Raw genomic sequence first — 16,257 nt, forward strand, 5'->3', positions numbered from 1 at the left:
CGCTGACCACTGGGTGGCCGATGTAGAGCACCACTTTTGTGTCTGCTCCCGCCCACCATCCTCCCCACACACACATCACCCATCAACCAGCAAAGTCACAATCCTGTTAACCAGCGGGACAGCCGGCAGCGTTGGGAGCCTCGGCGTTCCTCAAGACAGGATGGGCCTGCTACTACTGCTCACCTCCGCGCTCCTGTCCAGCTGTAAGACCAGTGACCTTCCATCTTCTCCTGCAGGAAGTCGTTGGACTTTGTGGATGTGGTTGAAAGATGTGTCTCTAACTTGGTGCTTTTACTTTCTTATCTTGCTCCAAGACTTCCATCCTGGCAGTGTGGTGAAGGCCCAGCGCGGTAAGTACAATGCGAGAGACATTACACTTGCACACATGCAGACGGATCGGAGATTTTTCTTTTCTGAGACGGTGGCAGTTGGAGGAGAAAGTTGAGTTTAGACAGTGCCCAATGTTGATGGAATATGATTGCTTTATTATTCATACACACTCAGTTATTGAGGTGAAAAGACTTTTCAATCTCCCAAATCTCCCAAACACGACGCCAGGAGAATCACATGGTCAGTCGATGGAAACGTCTGGTTTGTTATCTTGGATTGAGTCACTGGAGTCCGGTGAATCCTTGGAAAGAAGCGCTTGGGGACATGTGGGGCAGCGGCGTCGCACGCCTCCCTGTCCTCTTGTGTTGTTTTCAAATTCCACAAGACTGGAGGAAGTGCTCTATATTTTCAGTAATTTTATAAACTTTCCTTTCCTGCTTTAAAATAAAGTCAACAGGAGTATTATCGGTGAAAAGTACTTATTCTGCATACAAATATCTGTATGATGATAAAACATTAGATTGCTTGCACAGACATCGATGTTAAAGCATCATTTTATTGCTGTGAAGCTCATTTATATACAGTTATGTGCTTTCCAGCATGGGGGCAGGATTCACCAAAATGGCGCACAAGATAAATCGGAGGGGTCATGAAATGAGTGATGGAATAGGATGGAAGGAAAAACTAACTTTGTCATATAAATCTTCTGTATAAAACTAATATAATCTAAGATGTTCAGTGGAGAAATCCTTCTTACCTAATTTTTAGAGTTTTGTTTTTAGCTCTAAATCTCGGTGCTGACCTGTGAGAAACTTATCTAAATCATGACATTTATGTTAAAAAAAAAGTTTAAATCCCCCCTCCTCTCAGCCCTCTGCCCTCTTTTATTGCATTTTTCTAAATGATGCAGCGGATGGAGTTACGTTTTAGAAGTTTATAGATTTTTTTTTTTTAATCTACAAGTAAAACTCACATTGCTTCATTCTGAAATGTAGTGGAGAGGATCTCAAATTTGTACGTAAGCGCAGTAAATGAGTAAATGTCCGTTGTCTACCTGCCACAACTCACACGGCCTATCGAGAGCCGATAGCAAATCTCTGCCCCGCACGTCTCCGTCTTCTCATCATCAGCCCTGCCACGTCCCGCTGAGCGATGCTGGGTGCGGGCCAGATCCAGCAGGCTCTGAAATGGTGATCGGTCCCCCGGGTGGCCTGTTTGTCTGACAAAGTGCTTTTCCTGCCCATTTTCTCCCCCCTTGTTTTCAAGCTTTGTTTACAGCCTCACAACACCCTCGTCTGAGCCTCAACAGCAGCCTGTTGTCTCCAATACTCCACCAGATGGGAGATGTGTGGGGGGCTTAACGTTCCTGTGCAGATGCTTTCTGTCTGGTTACACTGGGGAACGCAAAGTTGTTTTACATTTAGTTTAGTTACTTTCTAAAAGACAAAAAGTTTTCTCCTCGGTGTGAGACAGTCGCTTCTACATTTCTCAATGTGACAACAAGTGTCCCGTGCGGACCGCCGATTGCTTTCCACCTGTTTGTGCCGTGAATCACGGGAGGATTTGAACTATTCACGGCTCCGGGATGAGGTGATCACCAGAGCGATGCACCCATCTGAATGACGCAGTCTGGCTGCTTTAATTAATCCAGTCCAGACAATGAGGCTGGGAACAAACTATTGTCGATAACTGAAGAGATTCACGCCGTTTTGATTTAGAAAAGAAATGCGCAATCATTCAGGTTTGAAACAAACACAATGTTTCTGAAGCTGTCGTGAACAAAAGCCACGGGGTTGGCTCACTTTTCTCCCGACGAGCTGAACCGTTTCAACCTACAAGATGAGTGAATGTATTGAACCATCCATGTCAAGGCCCTGAGTGTGGCCCAAGCCGGAGACCTTCTGATCGCATTCATCAAGCCCTCTATACTGCTCCTCTGCAACGGTGGCTCCAGCAAAGCCTCAAAGCTGCTTCTAGCTACTTATAGACGGAAAACGCTCTTTCTGATCTACCTCCTACTTGCATATACTGACGAAATTCCACAGTCACCCACCAGCTCCCTGAGTCCCGCATCAATTTAACTTTAATTAACTTTTAGCAGTCGTCATTTCATATGCCATCAAGACGGCCAGTCGGGAGGGATGATTGGAATGGAAATAGAAAGTGATAATGAGTACATTCGATTCAATCCCCTTTAATTATGTCTGAGAACCCTGCGCTTAAACAGAAAAGACAAAGAAAAGAGCATAAGGGTGCTGACTAATTACAGTAATGCAGTTGTTGTTTGTAATGGTCCCTCTTAGGCCCTCTTCAGCATCTAAAGCTGTAAACAGAGGACATGTATATAGTGTACGGCGCAGGTGTCTAGGACACAGACAAACTTTCTAGGGGTAAAAGAAGGACTACAACATATATTTGTGCACAGATTAAGTGGCATCATTCAAATACAGCAGTAAGTCTTCAATATACGATTCAGAGAAGAAGTAGGCTGTACTTATACATCATATAACTGTGATCGTATCTGTTTAAAGCCCAGTTTGTAGGATTTAGAGGAACATTGTAGCAGAAATGTAAGTAAGCAATTTCACTGCTTTGCTTGTTATTACTCTAATTTGATTGTTATTTCGGGTTTAATCCATTTCTTTCTGCGTTCACTCCCTAGTTGTCATATTAAAAGACATCAGCCTGTCCATGGAGCCTAGTCATGTCGTATCCCGCAACACCAATGTGACACTGAGATGCCGGGCCAACGTCGTCAGCGTCGAGAAGGCACTGAGCCGTGAGTACACAATATACAAGGACGGCAACGCAATCTACAACAAGACCTCCAGCACCTCGGAGGACCTCCTGTACCACCTGTCCGAGGTCAGAGTCTCCGACAACGGCAAATACTCCTGCAGGATCAGCGCTGAGGGGCAACAAGCGACGAGCAGTGCCAAGAAACTCGAAGTCACAGGTTGGTTTGTTGCTATGGATACAGGAGTGATGTCATCTGCCAATGTGGTCAGATACCAGTGAAAGGCTGGAACTAAATAAGAGCAGTGATCTGCAAAAAAAACTATATTTCATAGTTTTCATAAAATCCATAATAATGAACTATTGCATGCATGATTTGAAATCCCTTGTCCCGGGAGAAGTACCGCAACATTGGTGGAAGATCATATTTGTTTACTTTTTTTCAGCATGGTTGAATTCAATCTGAGCACATTTCTCGCATATTGGGTCTCCAGGGCTGTCAAAACCAGTTCTCCACGTTAACGAGCGTGTGGTCGCTGAAGGGAAGGAGATAACAGCCACATGCACGGCGCACGGCGAGAGGGGCTCCATCTTCTTCTACTTCTACGAGAACGCCACAGAGATCGAGGAGAGACAAGTCAACTCTAACCAGATAGAGGTCAAGCTACGCTTAAGCAGCGTCGGCACCCACAGGATTCACTGTGCCTACGCTGTCTTCGTAAGGCCAGATTCCTTTAAGTCTGAAGAAAGCAACGCTGTCTCGGTCACAGTCGAAGGTGAGGGGGCGTTTGAAAATGCGTGTTTAATTTTTCGCAGCATTCCGAGTCACCGCTGGGCTGTTCCTTCATTGTCTTTGTCTCCTCAGAGCTCCACATCGCACCCGTTTTGGAGATCTTCCCCCATTCCAAGATCTACGAGGGAGACGAGCTCTTCGTCTCGTGCAGCGTGAAGGGCCCTCCGCCCACCGACAAAATGCATCTCTATCTAAGCCGAGGGAACCAGCTCCTCGACAGGGGCAACACCACAGTCAGCCACCGCGGCATCGCCCTGGCGAAGGACATCGGGGACTTTGAGTGCAGATTAGAGATCGGAAGTGTCGTGAAAAATGACCAAGGGACGATATCAGTGACTGGTGAGTGGACGGAAGAAAGTTGACCTGTGTGTGCGCGCTGTACACAATCTGATTTGTCACCACCAATTTGGGTTTCATTTTAAAATTATTAATCAACTGTATCCGTATGGAGCTCCAAAACTGACAAAAAGGTTATCGGATGTCCAAAATGTAACTTTGTTTGTACTCTGATTTGTTGTGAATGCAGCCGAACTCAGCAGCTTATGGGGACATTGTAATCCAGGAGTATTGCTTATTTGTCTACTTTAACCTTCATTTTAAATATTAAAATGATCAATATTATTGATTTATTGTTTTTGTGATTTGAAAAACCTTTGGCTACATTTTCTGGGGGGTTTTAAGCTTTGTGTATGTCAGCAATTATACTGTAATATCAATGTAGATAATAACATTCCATGTTTTTTTAAATCTGTCCACAGAGCTGTTTTCGGTTCCCACGCTCACTGTATCTCCTGCGGAAGTCTTTCAAAGGGAAGATATTACTTTGACCTGTAAAAGTGAGAGCTCTGCTTCTGAGAGACTCGGCCAGGAGGGGTTGACTTATGCTCTTGAACCACCCAGAAGCCAACTGGTCCCCAAAGGCATTGGAATATTTTCTGGCAAATCCCCGTCGAACGATTTCAACTACACCTGCGTTGCTCGGGCCAAGAACATCGTGAAGCACAGTGAAGTCCTGACGGTGCGTCCTAAAGGTAAGCCGACTTGATCTCCATCAGGTGCAAATGTATATATGCAGATTAAAGGTAAGAGTGGTTTTAAACCCTTTCTAAACAAACACCCCATAATGTAAATGTTTTAATTTAGGCCTATTTTTAACTACACCTTAGTTACTTTTATGTTGGATGTAGTATCATTTCGGCTGTAAAACCTCCAATGCAGCGCAAATATTTTGTTTTATGTAAAGGCTACTGTAGCCGAGATTCAATGAAATGATGCAACTTTCCAGAATTTTTTTTATCATCCTCTCGTGTTCACAACAAATGCAAAACCACAAAACGCTGCTAGTGATCTGTCAGACCAGGCGGGGTTTTTTTTCATCACAGCGCATGAAAAACAGGGAGAAAAACTGTGTAGTACAGCTCTAAAATTGGTATATTGTTTTTACTCACCCTGACCGAATGTGACTGAATGTCCAGCAAAAAGCTTGATACAAAACATCTGAGCAAATAGGAATTAAATCCCAGCCCAAAAGGGCAATATTCAGTATTTAGAACAAATGACTGCGTGTCAAAGAGGTCACTCTGTAATGAGAATTATCACCAGCACCTCCTCACCTCCGCGGAGAGCTGCGTTGGCTTTGATTAATCATTTTGGTTCACTCTCAATGCTCTTCTGCCTTTTCTTTCACAACTTCCTTCTGTGGAAAGTTTCTGGAGACCCAGATAATTCCCTCAGAGTTGGTAGAGACCAGAAACCGAACTACAAGGGGACTAAATATTGGGACTTACATAGTCGGCAAAACGTTACCAAATAAATGTTCAGTTCGACGATAAGGTTTTTTGTTTACATCGTCTTGTTCATTTTAACGGGAAGAATAATGAGCTCTTTGATAACATTATTAACAAAACTCTCAAAGGCCAAATACAATTAAAATGACATCAACCCGTGTTGCTCGCTGCATGTGGAAACATTTGCCCAGAGGAATACAGTTTATGTTTCTCTTTCTCTGCAGTTCCTGTCACCACCCCAAAGATCTCGGTGGTGGGCAGAGCCGTCCTGGGGAGGCGTTTCACCATCCTCTGCCAGTCGGACATAGGCAGCTTGCCAATAAACTACACCCTGCTGAAGGGTTACGACCAACTGAACACCGAAGCTGTCACGCAGCCCTTTCAACAAGCTCTCTTCACAGTCAGCGTCGACAGGCCCGACGAAATAAGCAAGTTCACGTGCCGGGCAAAGAACAGCCACAGGGAAGCGCTGCTCAGCACAAGACTCAACGCTACCGTCATAGGTAAATGTTCCAATCCGCCGGTTGTTATCCACTGTTTCACATGGTGAGTGTATTCTTTGCGTTGCCTCGTCACCGCTGCTCAAAAGGTTCATTTAATGCATCCTCATAGTTCTTGATGAGCCACTGCGGAGCCAAAATCATTCCCAGTGATCTGTTGGCATAAGAATCTTACCTCAATGTCCACGCAGAAGTTGTCAGATCATATCACATGACCTTCCTCAGCTCATTTTAATCGCCACTTTAATTGCCAATCCATTTGAGGTTCAAGGTTCATTCCTGACCTCTGAAACAGAATTTGACGGATCGTTCCTTCAGTCTCATTTCATTGACAGCGTTGATTAATGTTTCCTCCGCTCTTACCTTCTTTTAGAGCCCCTGAGCCACCCGATCCTCACGGTCATCCCCGGCCTGTCGGAGATATCGGAGGAGGACAATCTCCACCTCATATGTGGCGTTCGAGGCACCCCGCCGGTCACCTTTAAGTGGTACCGCGTTGGCACCGAGCTGCCTTTGTCCACCACCACATCCGACAAGAACAACACGCACTACCAGGTGCACGGTTTGTCCAAAGAGCACAGCGGCGTGTACTACTGCGAGGCTCGCAACCACGCCAACAACGTTGTCCGCAGTGAGCACGTCACCATAGAGGGTGAGACCAATCGGTATTTATACCAAGTAGGCACTCCTGTCCTCGACCTATGGGGCAATGCGAAAAACACAAAGAAATTAAACAAGAAATGCATAAAAGCAACTGTTCTAGCGTAGTTTGAGTCAATGAAAACCGTTTTGGTCATCAGATTGTTTTGTACATTTCAGTCAGTCTAGTCTTAAGAAAAATATTGCATTGCTTCATTGTCCCAGGCCCTGTCGTTTAACCATCCAGATGATGGTCTCGTCATTATATTTAAGTAAGTTGGCGCTTGTGTCTGCCTCAGCGTTTCACCGCAACTGAACATGTTACGCACATCAGACGCGTTGTTTTGTTTGCCGTTGAAGTAAAAAAAATGTCGCCACAATCCTGAAAATGAAGAAAAACGTCTCAGGCACGTAGGAAGCGAGGACGGACCTGCCAGTTATTGTAGGTTTGTGCGATTTTATAGCGGGAAACAGCATTGTTTTGTTTCAAGGGCTGAATTTAGACGGGGCCTTGTTCAAGGATTGCTTTTGTATGAGCAGTTTGAAGTGTTGCTCCAAAGAACGTTCCGGAAAAACCTTCCATATCAAGGAGATGTTGACGCTATTGACGGGGGGGGTCCAGATGTAGAAAGCAGCAACGGTAAAAACGTTCATTCTCTAGTTTGTTTTCATTGACCCAAGTAACCAAAAATCAGACCCCAAAGCAGCAACAGTGGGGTCCAGGTTATGCAGTCAGTTTCTCTGAATTCAAAGAAAGAAGCACTCATTAGAAAGCTTTTCTACGATGCAAGTGTATCTTTTAGATTTTTCGCTTGGATTTCTGAAATAACTTTTGCCATCATGTCCCACTTTATTCGTTCCCCTCATGTTTTTCCTATTTGTCACTTGACTTTCTCTTCTTTCTTTGTGTGCGTCTCTGTCTCTCCCTCTCCATAGTGCGCATGGCGTTGTGGAAAAAACTGATGATCGGCGGTTTCTGTCTTCTGGTGCTGTTTTTGTTGGTGGTTGTGTCTGTGCTGTGCTTCAGATCCAAGAGAGGTAGAGAGACCTACAGTACTTCAGCCGCTCAGCCTGCTTTCGTCTAACCGTGTCTGAAAACCAACCGTCCTTCACCTACTTCCTCCTGCTCCTCTTCTCACATGTCCCCTCTTATTGTAGGTAAAAGAGAAGCAGCTGCTGAATTGTCAGTGTGAGTTGGCTCGACTACTTGATTCCTCTGAATGTGACAGATACTGTAGAAGTTATTGACAGTGTAGACGAGGGTGTATCAGTGGTATGTTTCCTTTTATTTTTAGCCTTCACAGAACCATACTGGTTGTTTTGTAACTCTGGCAAATAGTCACTTAACTCTCCATTAAACCAGATTTGTTTTATAATTAGTAGGCATTAAACAAACAAGATTTAACATGTCAGAATTATAGGTGCTAAATTGCAGATTATGTCATTTTAGTCTTTTGTTTAAGCAAAAAGCTTATCTATTATTATATAATAGATGAAAAATATATTAATCAATTAATCAAATGCATTAAAACAGCAGTTAAATCAATCAATAAGTTGTTAAAAGGTAAATTGGTCGGTGAAACAATTAATTAAATTCCTAAAAATGGCAAAAAAAAATCTTACCATTCTTAATTTCCAGTATACACTAAAAATATAGTTAAACATATTTTATTCTATTTCTGCCAAAAAAAAACTAAATTAAACCTTTAAATAGTTTTGTTGCACATCATTTTGTGCCACCACAACACAGTGCTGATAAGATGTCATAGTGATTTGAAGCGCATCACTTTGATTTTGTGCAAAATGTATTTAAAATACTGGACAAAGATAGTGTGACAGTGCACATAAGAGAAGTGAAACTCGTGATGTTATCAGAGGTGCTTTGATATTGAAATAGAATTAACTGTAAATGCATGTTTAATGGTAGAGAGATATGTTCTGTATTAAAGATAAAATAATCCTCATAAAAGTCCACGAAAACATTGAAAAAAAATTTAACTCAAAAACTTAAAGGCCACCAGTATGGTTCTTGAACTGCATCATTAGTTTGTTTCAGAATTAATTGCACATACTTTTCATGCTGTAGATTATTTTTATTTATTCGATTTTTGTCCGTGCTGCAGACTTGACTTTATTTTTACCATTTCTCAGAAAGCCTGCGAGCCCTAAATCAGATGACTCGTTAACAGTGAATCTAACCCACGACACAGAGGTTTATAACGCAGCCACAGGTAGCTTGTTTTTACTACTCTGCTTTCGTTCCGCTGATTGTCCTCATTAGTCATCATCTTAACATGAGTCATTTCTCCTGCCTCATTCATAGCGTGATTCCTGCTGTAGCATCCAAATCCATTCCCACCCCGAGATGTTCTCACATGCATGCAGGACCCATGTTGTGGTGGACCTGGCTACCACTGTTTACCAATGTTGCTTTCCAGTTGATATCCTGTTAAAGTTAATGAGCATGCGTTGCGTATTTGTTTTGAGCTCATTGTCTTTGTCGGTCTCTGACCTTCTTTTTGCATGCACATTGTGTGTTGTGTCTTAAGTGTGTATTTAAAGAGGCAGGAAAAGCAGGATTGTTGTTAGAAGAACCTACTTAAGTAGTTGTATCTCATTACATGAGATTCTCAATTGTTGCAAACTATTTAGGGCACCAATTATCATCTTCTTCCAGGCGCAGCACCAATCTATGATGGCATGGAGGGGAGAGGGACCAATGGGGTGCGATATAGCGTGGCGTCGCTTCCCGTTGACATCAGCAACAGGAGCAGCTACAGTATCCCAGCCACAGTGTAGAGATGCCCCCAAAACGGGCGGGACATTTTTTTTTTACTTTCAAAGCAAAAGGAAGTTGCATGAAAGTACGTTTAGAGCAAGAATGGAAAATAACGCAAGAGGCAGTAATGTCAAGGATTTGGACACATTTTCTTCAGTGATGGCTTTTCTGAGCATAAAAAGAGGGTCGTTTTATGAAGTGATATAAACCAGGACCTGCTGCTCCCTGTCCCCTCCACCTGCAATCCAGATGCATTTAATTTTACACTCACCGTGATAGTCTTTGTCTTTTGTTTCCTCAATCATGAAGTCCGTGTGATTTTGTGTCCTTTGTTGTCCTCCTCTGTTTGTCTCATGTGCATGTCTACATGGCCTTGATTGATCTGTATATACATTTCATCACCATCAAAGGAAACATGTGTATATATTTGTGGTCGATCCCCCGACTGGTTGGAAGAGACACTTGTAGAATAAAGACGATGGTTTTATTTAGAAGTGTGTCAGTAACATTCATTTTGCTCCATCAATTTTATCTGAGGCTAAAAACCTTTATGCTTCACAAAATGTTTGATTTTATTATCATGACCAAACTAAGACCAGAGTACCAACATAACATTAGGTTGATTCATGTCCTGAAAAGGAACACGCAAACAAACGACATAAAATGTTTAAACAATAGAATCTGCAAAAACGGTCTTTGGCAGAGAGCAGATCAGTGGGGGTGTGGGGAGGGGGGAGATTATTTTGTTAAAGGCTATGCAAGTTTGAATGCATGCAGCAGGCGGAGGAAATGAATCACATGCCTTGCCTGAGCTGTGTGTGAGATTACATTACCAACTGGGAAGTTTTAATGGGAAGTTGTTTTAGCCAGAAACTTATTGTGCAGCCGCTGCTCAATTAACACTCTATTGTGCACAATGCAGCAGCAGATTTCTGTGTTTACCAGATGAAATCTGCTCTTTTATTACTGGTTTTATTTAAAAAGAGTAAATATTGCCACAAAAAAAGTGTTCATCTCTGTAACTGCTTTGTGAACCGAATTTAATATTGATATTTTACTTTTAGTCTACAACTAGGAGGCAGTTAGCGTAGGTACGGTTAAAGCCTGATTACTGGCATGGGGAAACCATTGGACTAGTTTATAAAAACGTTTAAATAATACATAAATACATTTTGAAGTAAAGATTGCAAGTGACCCACTTTAAACCCGCAACTTTACATTTTAACACTGACATCGAACTGGTCTGTTTCTAGACTTAAAGCTAAGCTACGCTAACTTGTTGCTGGCAGTATCTTCGAAGTGAAAAGATGAAGAGTGGTACTGGTTTCACCATACAACTAACCATATACACAGCAAATACGCATGTTTTCTGCCACTTCCTTTAAGAATGACTTAAAAACACTTTGTCTACATGGCAGCTGGCATCATACTTGCTAGTTATTAAGGTATATTTCTTTGTCCCTATTAGTGTAGAATTCTTAATATCTCCTAAAGTCTATGTTTTGAGTGACTTTTGATGTTTGTCCTCGTGTGTTTCAGTGAGGTTGGACAGAGCTGCAGTCAGTGTGTGGAGCGAGCGACCGCCTGAAGAAGGTGAGCCCGGCTTATGATGAGTGCGCTGCCTTTATAGTAATGTTGAAGAAATGCAAGTAGACAAGAGTCAGTGATTCAGGAAGATCCGTAGCACAGTAACAGCAGTAATAATAATGTGCTATTCTGTCCTGTATCCTGGAAAACACTTTGTTTGCATCTCTCGAGGCAACAATAATCTATGAGTATTTCTCTCCCGACTCCTTCCAATATAAACACTATATAAATATATATAAAAACATTTGTACTGGTCCCAGGACTCCGGTCTCCACGTCAGTAACGAATGGTTTAATTTACTTCCGTGAATGTTTTTATTTAACAGCATGATAGCTATGTATAACTCCTATGCCTCGCAGCGCTCGTATATGTTTTTTTAATAAATGTGCCCATCTGTAAGCAACATCGGGACCTTAATCCACACCAATCCGCATTTAATGGTTTATTAGCTTGTAACTAATCAGAACATCATATTTTCGGGGACAGATTGGACACGATTCAGGATAACTGCACACTTGGTTGGGAGGCCTGCTCTTCCTACATGTACGGTCACACTTTATCTCACGGAGAATCTTGTTTGTGTATTTGCGTACAGTGAACGACGAGGAGAGCAGCGTGGCGTCCAACGAGCCGGATGTGGAGTACACAGAAGTGGTGCATCCTCGGCCAGTAGATCCTGAAAGAGGTGAACGAAAAAGAAAATATGTTGCCTTGAATCCTTCGCCTGCTGAGGACTTTTAACCATTCTGCACGTTCTCTGTCTATCGTCCCCACAGAAGAACATTTGTCTCTGTTTCGGCCTCATTCCTTTACAGTTGATGATACAGACCAACACTTCCTGGGAGGAGCATAATTACCCATAATTAATACATCTCCAAGTTGCTGCAACTGCAGGGATTTCAAACACAACATTTCAGACCACATAAACAGGAAGGGTTGAGCTAATTGCCCGGCTGGTTTATGATACTGACTCCTTCTTCACTGCGGTTCTCTGTACTCGGCGTCCCGGGGGGGGCTGAAGGAGGTCGTTATAGAATTTGACACAACCCGCCTACTTTTTTTCTGCTCACGATAGATCTAACACACAGATATCTGCTAAAAATGTTGTCTTTGATGTTCAAGGAGGCTAATGCGTTTCTTTTTATTATCAACAGCCCCCCTGAAAAAAGGCACAGACACTGTGTACAGCGAGCTGCAAAACTCACCAGATGGTGAGTTCAACATTGTGAAAGTTGCACAGATTAAATGGCTTCAATAACCTTTTTTAACTGTCACTTTGCTAGCGAGTTACTAAGAACCGTGAGACTACATTTCGTTACTGCTGGCAGGCAGGCGCTTCCTGCTGTAAGACTCAGAGGGAATATTTTAAGTTTTGACTCAGAGAAAAGTGCCATAACTTGAGTGGTTGCAGTATTGGCCTCCGCAGAGGAAGAAGGTGTGAGTCAGCCAGGCTCAGTCAAGTCATCGTGACTCTCAAGTGACCGATGCATAACTGTGAGGTGAGCAAGTGAGTGAGCAGGACACAATGCCACGCACTCTAAACTGTGTTGCTTCTGCCTTTAGGTGCTGCTGACCATCATGACTACGTGAGTTATTCTTTGCACAAACACACTCGTGTTCTTATGGTTGGTTATTTGTTTTGGTTTACTTCTCCTGAAGCACTAGATGTATTATACGTATGTGATTTGTACACTAAAATGCCCCTTGTGTGTCTGCGCTGGCCGCCTCCCGCTCACAACGAGGCCTCGCAGTCTGATAATCCAGAGCGGCGAGCAGGAAAACGGCCCTCAGAGTTTCCAGTCAAAAACAAAGGCTTTTAGGGTGGGGCTTCCTTCCCCATCGCCTGGTCAGATCAGTTCTGTGGTCAAATTACCTCATTGCCCATCTCAGGCCAGCTCAACTGTCTCCCAGCATGCCTTAATCACCCTGTTTGGCCCTACATGGTGTGAGGGGCAGCTAGAGAGAGTGGAGTCACACAGCAAGGATGTGACGTCACTCTCTAAAAATGGGGGATTCTTTCATCTTCTTGATAGAAGATTATGAGAGGTTTTTTCTAATAGTAGTCGGATTGTCTGTGGGAAACTGTTCAGCGGGCAGAGCATCCTCTAATTTATTAGGTTTTGCTCCATTAAGAACTAAGATTAGAACTTTGTTAAGAAGGTGGAGGAAAAATACATTATGACACTAATGAAGGAGCAATTGTTTTGCACATCAACAGGAGTCACAAAAACGTTTTTAGAAGCTCATGTTTCACATAGTACATAGAAGGCTCTAATATGTGCTTTGGTATGAACTGCTGTGTTTTTAGTGTTTAAGGATCGTGTTTCATTTTCTCTTTTGTGGGTTCGCAGGATTCTGTTCAGTACGCCGAGCTCAACGGTGAACAACCTGAGGTCAATAATTACCTTCTAGAGGTCAACAACCACCAAGACCTTCCTGTGCCGGTGGATTAGAGGATTATCGCCTTCTTCTCTTCACACACTGCTTTGTCTACACTCCCATCTCGAATCCACACTTTTTTTCACCCCATCTTTATTAAGTACAATCTCGGTTTCCAATGAGGGAAATAATTGAGTGCTTAATCAGTTATAAATTGTTGTGTCAATAAATCACAAATCCTTACAGTGTTACTTGGTTTGTGCAACAGCTGGCCATTTTATTACATTTTCGGAGATTTGAGAAAATATCCATATCAATGTCCTGGTAACTCTACTCAACTTCAGTTTAAGTGGCTTTTTTTCTATATGCATTTCTTGCAGCGTTCAAACTCACTGAAATGATGTTACAGGTCAACAAGTAAAAGACAAGCAAGAAGGTGTGTGTAAAATTAAATTAAAAGAGAGATGAACTGTCTTCACTTTCAGGTGAAAAATGGTTTTGGGGGGTCTTCTACTAGAAAATGTTGAAACGCATTAATGATCAAAACACATTATTTTTATCATACTATAGAGATACCTGCTGTAGAGATCTCTCCCTTTTCTTGAATCACATATATTTCCTTAGATTGGGGACTTATTTTTTTCTCAGCCTGCCTTTGGAATCTGAATGATTTTTCCATCAAGACATGAATGTATGAATAATTACAATCCAATATTGAGGTTATTCTAAATTGCAGCATTCTGGATATTGACTACTTTTTACCAGATACATACATAATATTCCTACTTTTACAGGTAACATATTACACCTCTGGTTTGACTGTTTTTACTTAAGTTAAAGATCTTAAAGTAAAGGTACCACAACATTTAAACACAACCAAAAAAGGTTTCAATCCTGTGATGCTGTTGCAGTGCCGTTTGATTTTCCTAGTATTTACCACAAGGGGGCGCCATTGCATTAGTAATATTAGCAAGCCGTTCTTCACCCTCGCTTTTTCCAGTGTTTGTTGGTACCCTACATGGATCCATGTCCATCCATGGATAAAATATATTCCCATAACAATAAGTGAACGGAAGATTGAAAATAAGGCAATGATTGCAATTAGCAGAAATTAATATAAAGTAATGCAAAATTATGAGGAAAAACATAAGTAAGAAATGTAAACGTATTTCACGTACAGGGACCAAAATGAAAAAGATTAATATCAGCGTGTGAGCTACTGAAACTACCACAGGGGGGGTTTGAGTAATTTGCTAGGTGTTAATGTCTGTCTGTCTGTAGAAAGAGTTTGGTCCTGGTTTCCTGCCAGGTCAAGCCCTGCTGCTCGGATCTCCCTCGGGCTCTGCAGTATAATCTTTTCTTGCTGTATTCCTGTCTCTCCCCACGTGTCTGCGCCGCGTTTCACCTGTTCAGGTGCAGATCTGCATGCAAACAGCAGCAGCACCACCCTCTCTAGATCACCTCCTCAGGTCCCTCGCTGATCAAAGAATCGTGCTCGAACAGCACGGCCAAACGCTGACAGCCCTGTTAACTGAGGTAACGGAGTTGTCAAGGACCTCGTTTAACTTGCGGAGCCAACACGCAGCGCAGAACTTCCAAGTCTGCCCTGACCTTTCTCAGCCAGCCAGCAAGCCCTCTCTTCTGCCCGATGAGCCGCTCGTCCTGCTCCTTGTGCTTTACGCTGGTGGTGTCTGAACTTGCCGAGCTTTTTTGGTTCAGTGTTTGTGGGTATTTGAGCAAGGTACCTGCTGAGCCACCTCGGGGGAGCTGCGTTGTCCTGGGCAACAGCAGACTGGGATAACAATCCTCTCTCTGCTTCAACTGTTCCCGCTTCACAGAAGGGATGATGAAAGTATTCGATCATCCCCTCCGAAGTAAGAATGATACTATTAGACTTTTTCACCATCCGTCGAAGCTCCCGCAACATTCAGAATTGCCTAAATGAGAGCGATAAGGATGCGTTGGTGTCGAGGGATGAACCCAGTGGGCTTGATGAACATATGTACCTCTAGCCATCCGGGTCGGCAACCGTCCCTGTGATGCTAGACTCTGGACTTTTCATCATTCCCCTAAATACTACAACCTTTCTCCTGTATTAAACAAGCCCGAACCCTGTTGCTGCTTGTAAAGGAGCATAACACCGACATTGCCTCCCTCCGTGATATTCCTCTGAAAGTTGACTCTAAAAGCCTTTCCCTCTGAATCATCGGTCCTTTCACAATCAACCCCTTGGTTGGAAAGATTCCGGCCTCCCAAAGAATCCCCCCCCCCCCCCCCCCCTCAGGATGGGATAGATGTAGAGGCCACATTTCATGTATGTACCTGTATGCCAATTCAAATACAATATAAGTGATGCAGAAATCACACCAACAGAGGATCTAACACATGACAATTTGTCATGATATTATTTATAAAAGACTGCAGAGCAAAAAGCAGAGGCTTACAAATATATTATTATGTTATGTACAGTATGATTTTGCCGGATGCTATAGGGAATAACTTCTAATGGCTCTGCTATGCATAGTAGGATGTAGTTAATTATATTTACCAATAAATAATGTAAAGATACACAAAAGTTGCAATACGGTACACATTATGAATGGTATGAACATGCTGGCACACTCTAATTTTCGGGCAAGCGGTCAGCGTCTGCATTTATTAAAAACTCGCCTCATTTTCTGAGAGCCCAGTGATTGAATGTCCGGCCTTCGTTAGCCTCAAGGACTC

General features: G+C 42.8%; 1 protein-coding gene across 13 annotated transcripts; it reads left to right on the forward strand.

Annotated features, from left to right (window-relative positions):
* Positions 1-13,781, forward strand: pecam1b (platelet and endothelial cell adhesion molecule 1b). 13 transcript variants are annotated; one of them, XR_013468785.1, is made up of 16 exons: positions 7-203; positions 315-350; positions 2,993-3,286; positions 3,561-3,842; positions 3,932-4,198; positions 4,618-4,890; positions 5,871-6,149; positions 6,520-6,798; positions 7,722-7,823; positions 7,944-7,974; positions 8,941-9,016; positions 11,104-11,157; positions 11,747-11,836; positions 12,306-12,362; positions 12,715-12,737; positions 13,503-13,781. XR_013468785.1 is itself a non-coding variant. In XM_040187157.2 (16 exons), the coding sequence occupies exons 1-16, from the start codon at positions 161-163 to the stop codon at positions 13,602-13,604; spliced, it is 2,292 nt and encodes a 763-aa protein (XP_040043091.2). In that variant the 5' UTR covers positions 7-160; the 3' UTR covers positions 13,605-13,781. The 13 variants fall into 13 exon arrangements, 8 of the variants coding, with proteins under 8 accessions (XP_040043093.1, XP_040043091.2, XP_040043092.2 ...); XM_040187157.2 differs by having other exon boundaries at positions 8,937-9,016; XR_013468782.1 differs by lacking the exon at positions 12,715-12,737 and having other exon boundaries at positions 8,937-9,016; positions 12,306-12,650.
* Positions 13,782-16,257: the final 2,476 nt, after the last annotated feature.

This window comes from Gasterosteus aculeatus, chromosome 9 (genome assembly GCF_964276395.1).
Source record: "Gasterosteus aculeatus chromosome 9, fGasAcu3.hap1.1, whole genome shotgun sequence".
In the NCBI taxonomy this organism is placed as follows: domain Eukaryota; kingdom Metazoa; phylum Chordata; class Actinopteri; order Perciformes; family Gasterosteidae; genus Gasterosteus; species Gasterosteus aculeatus.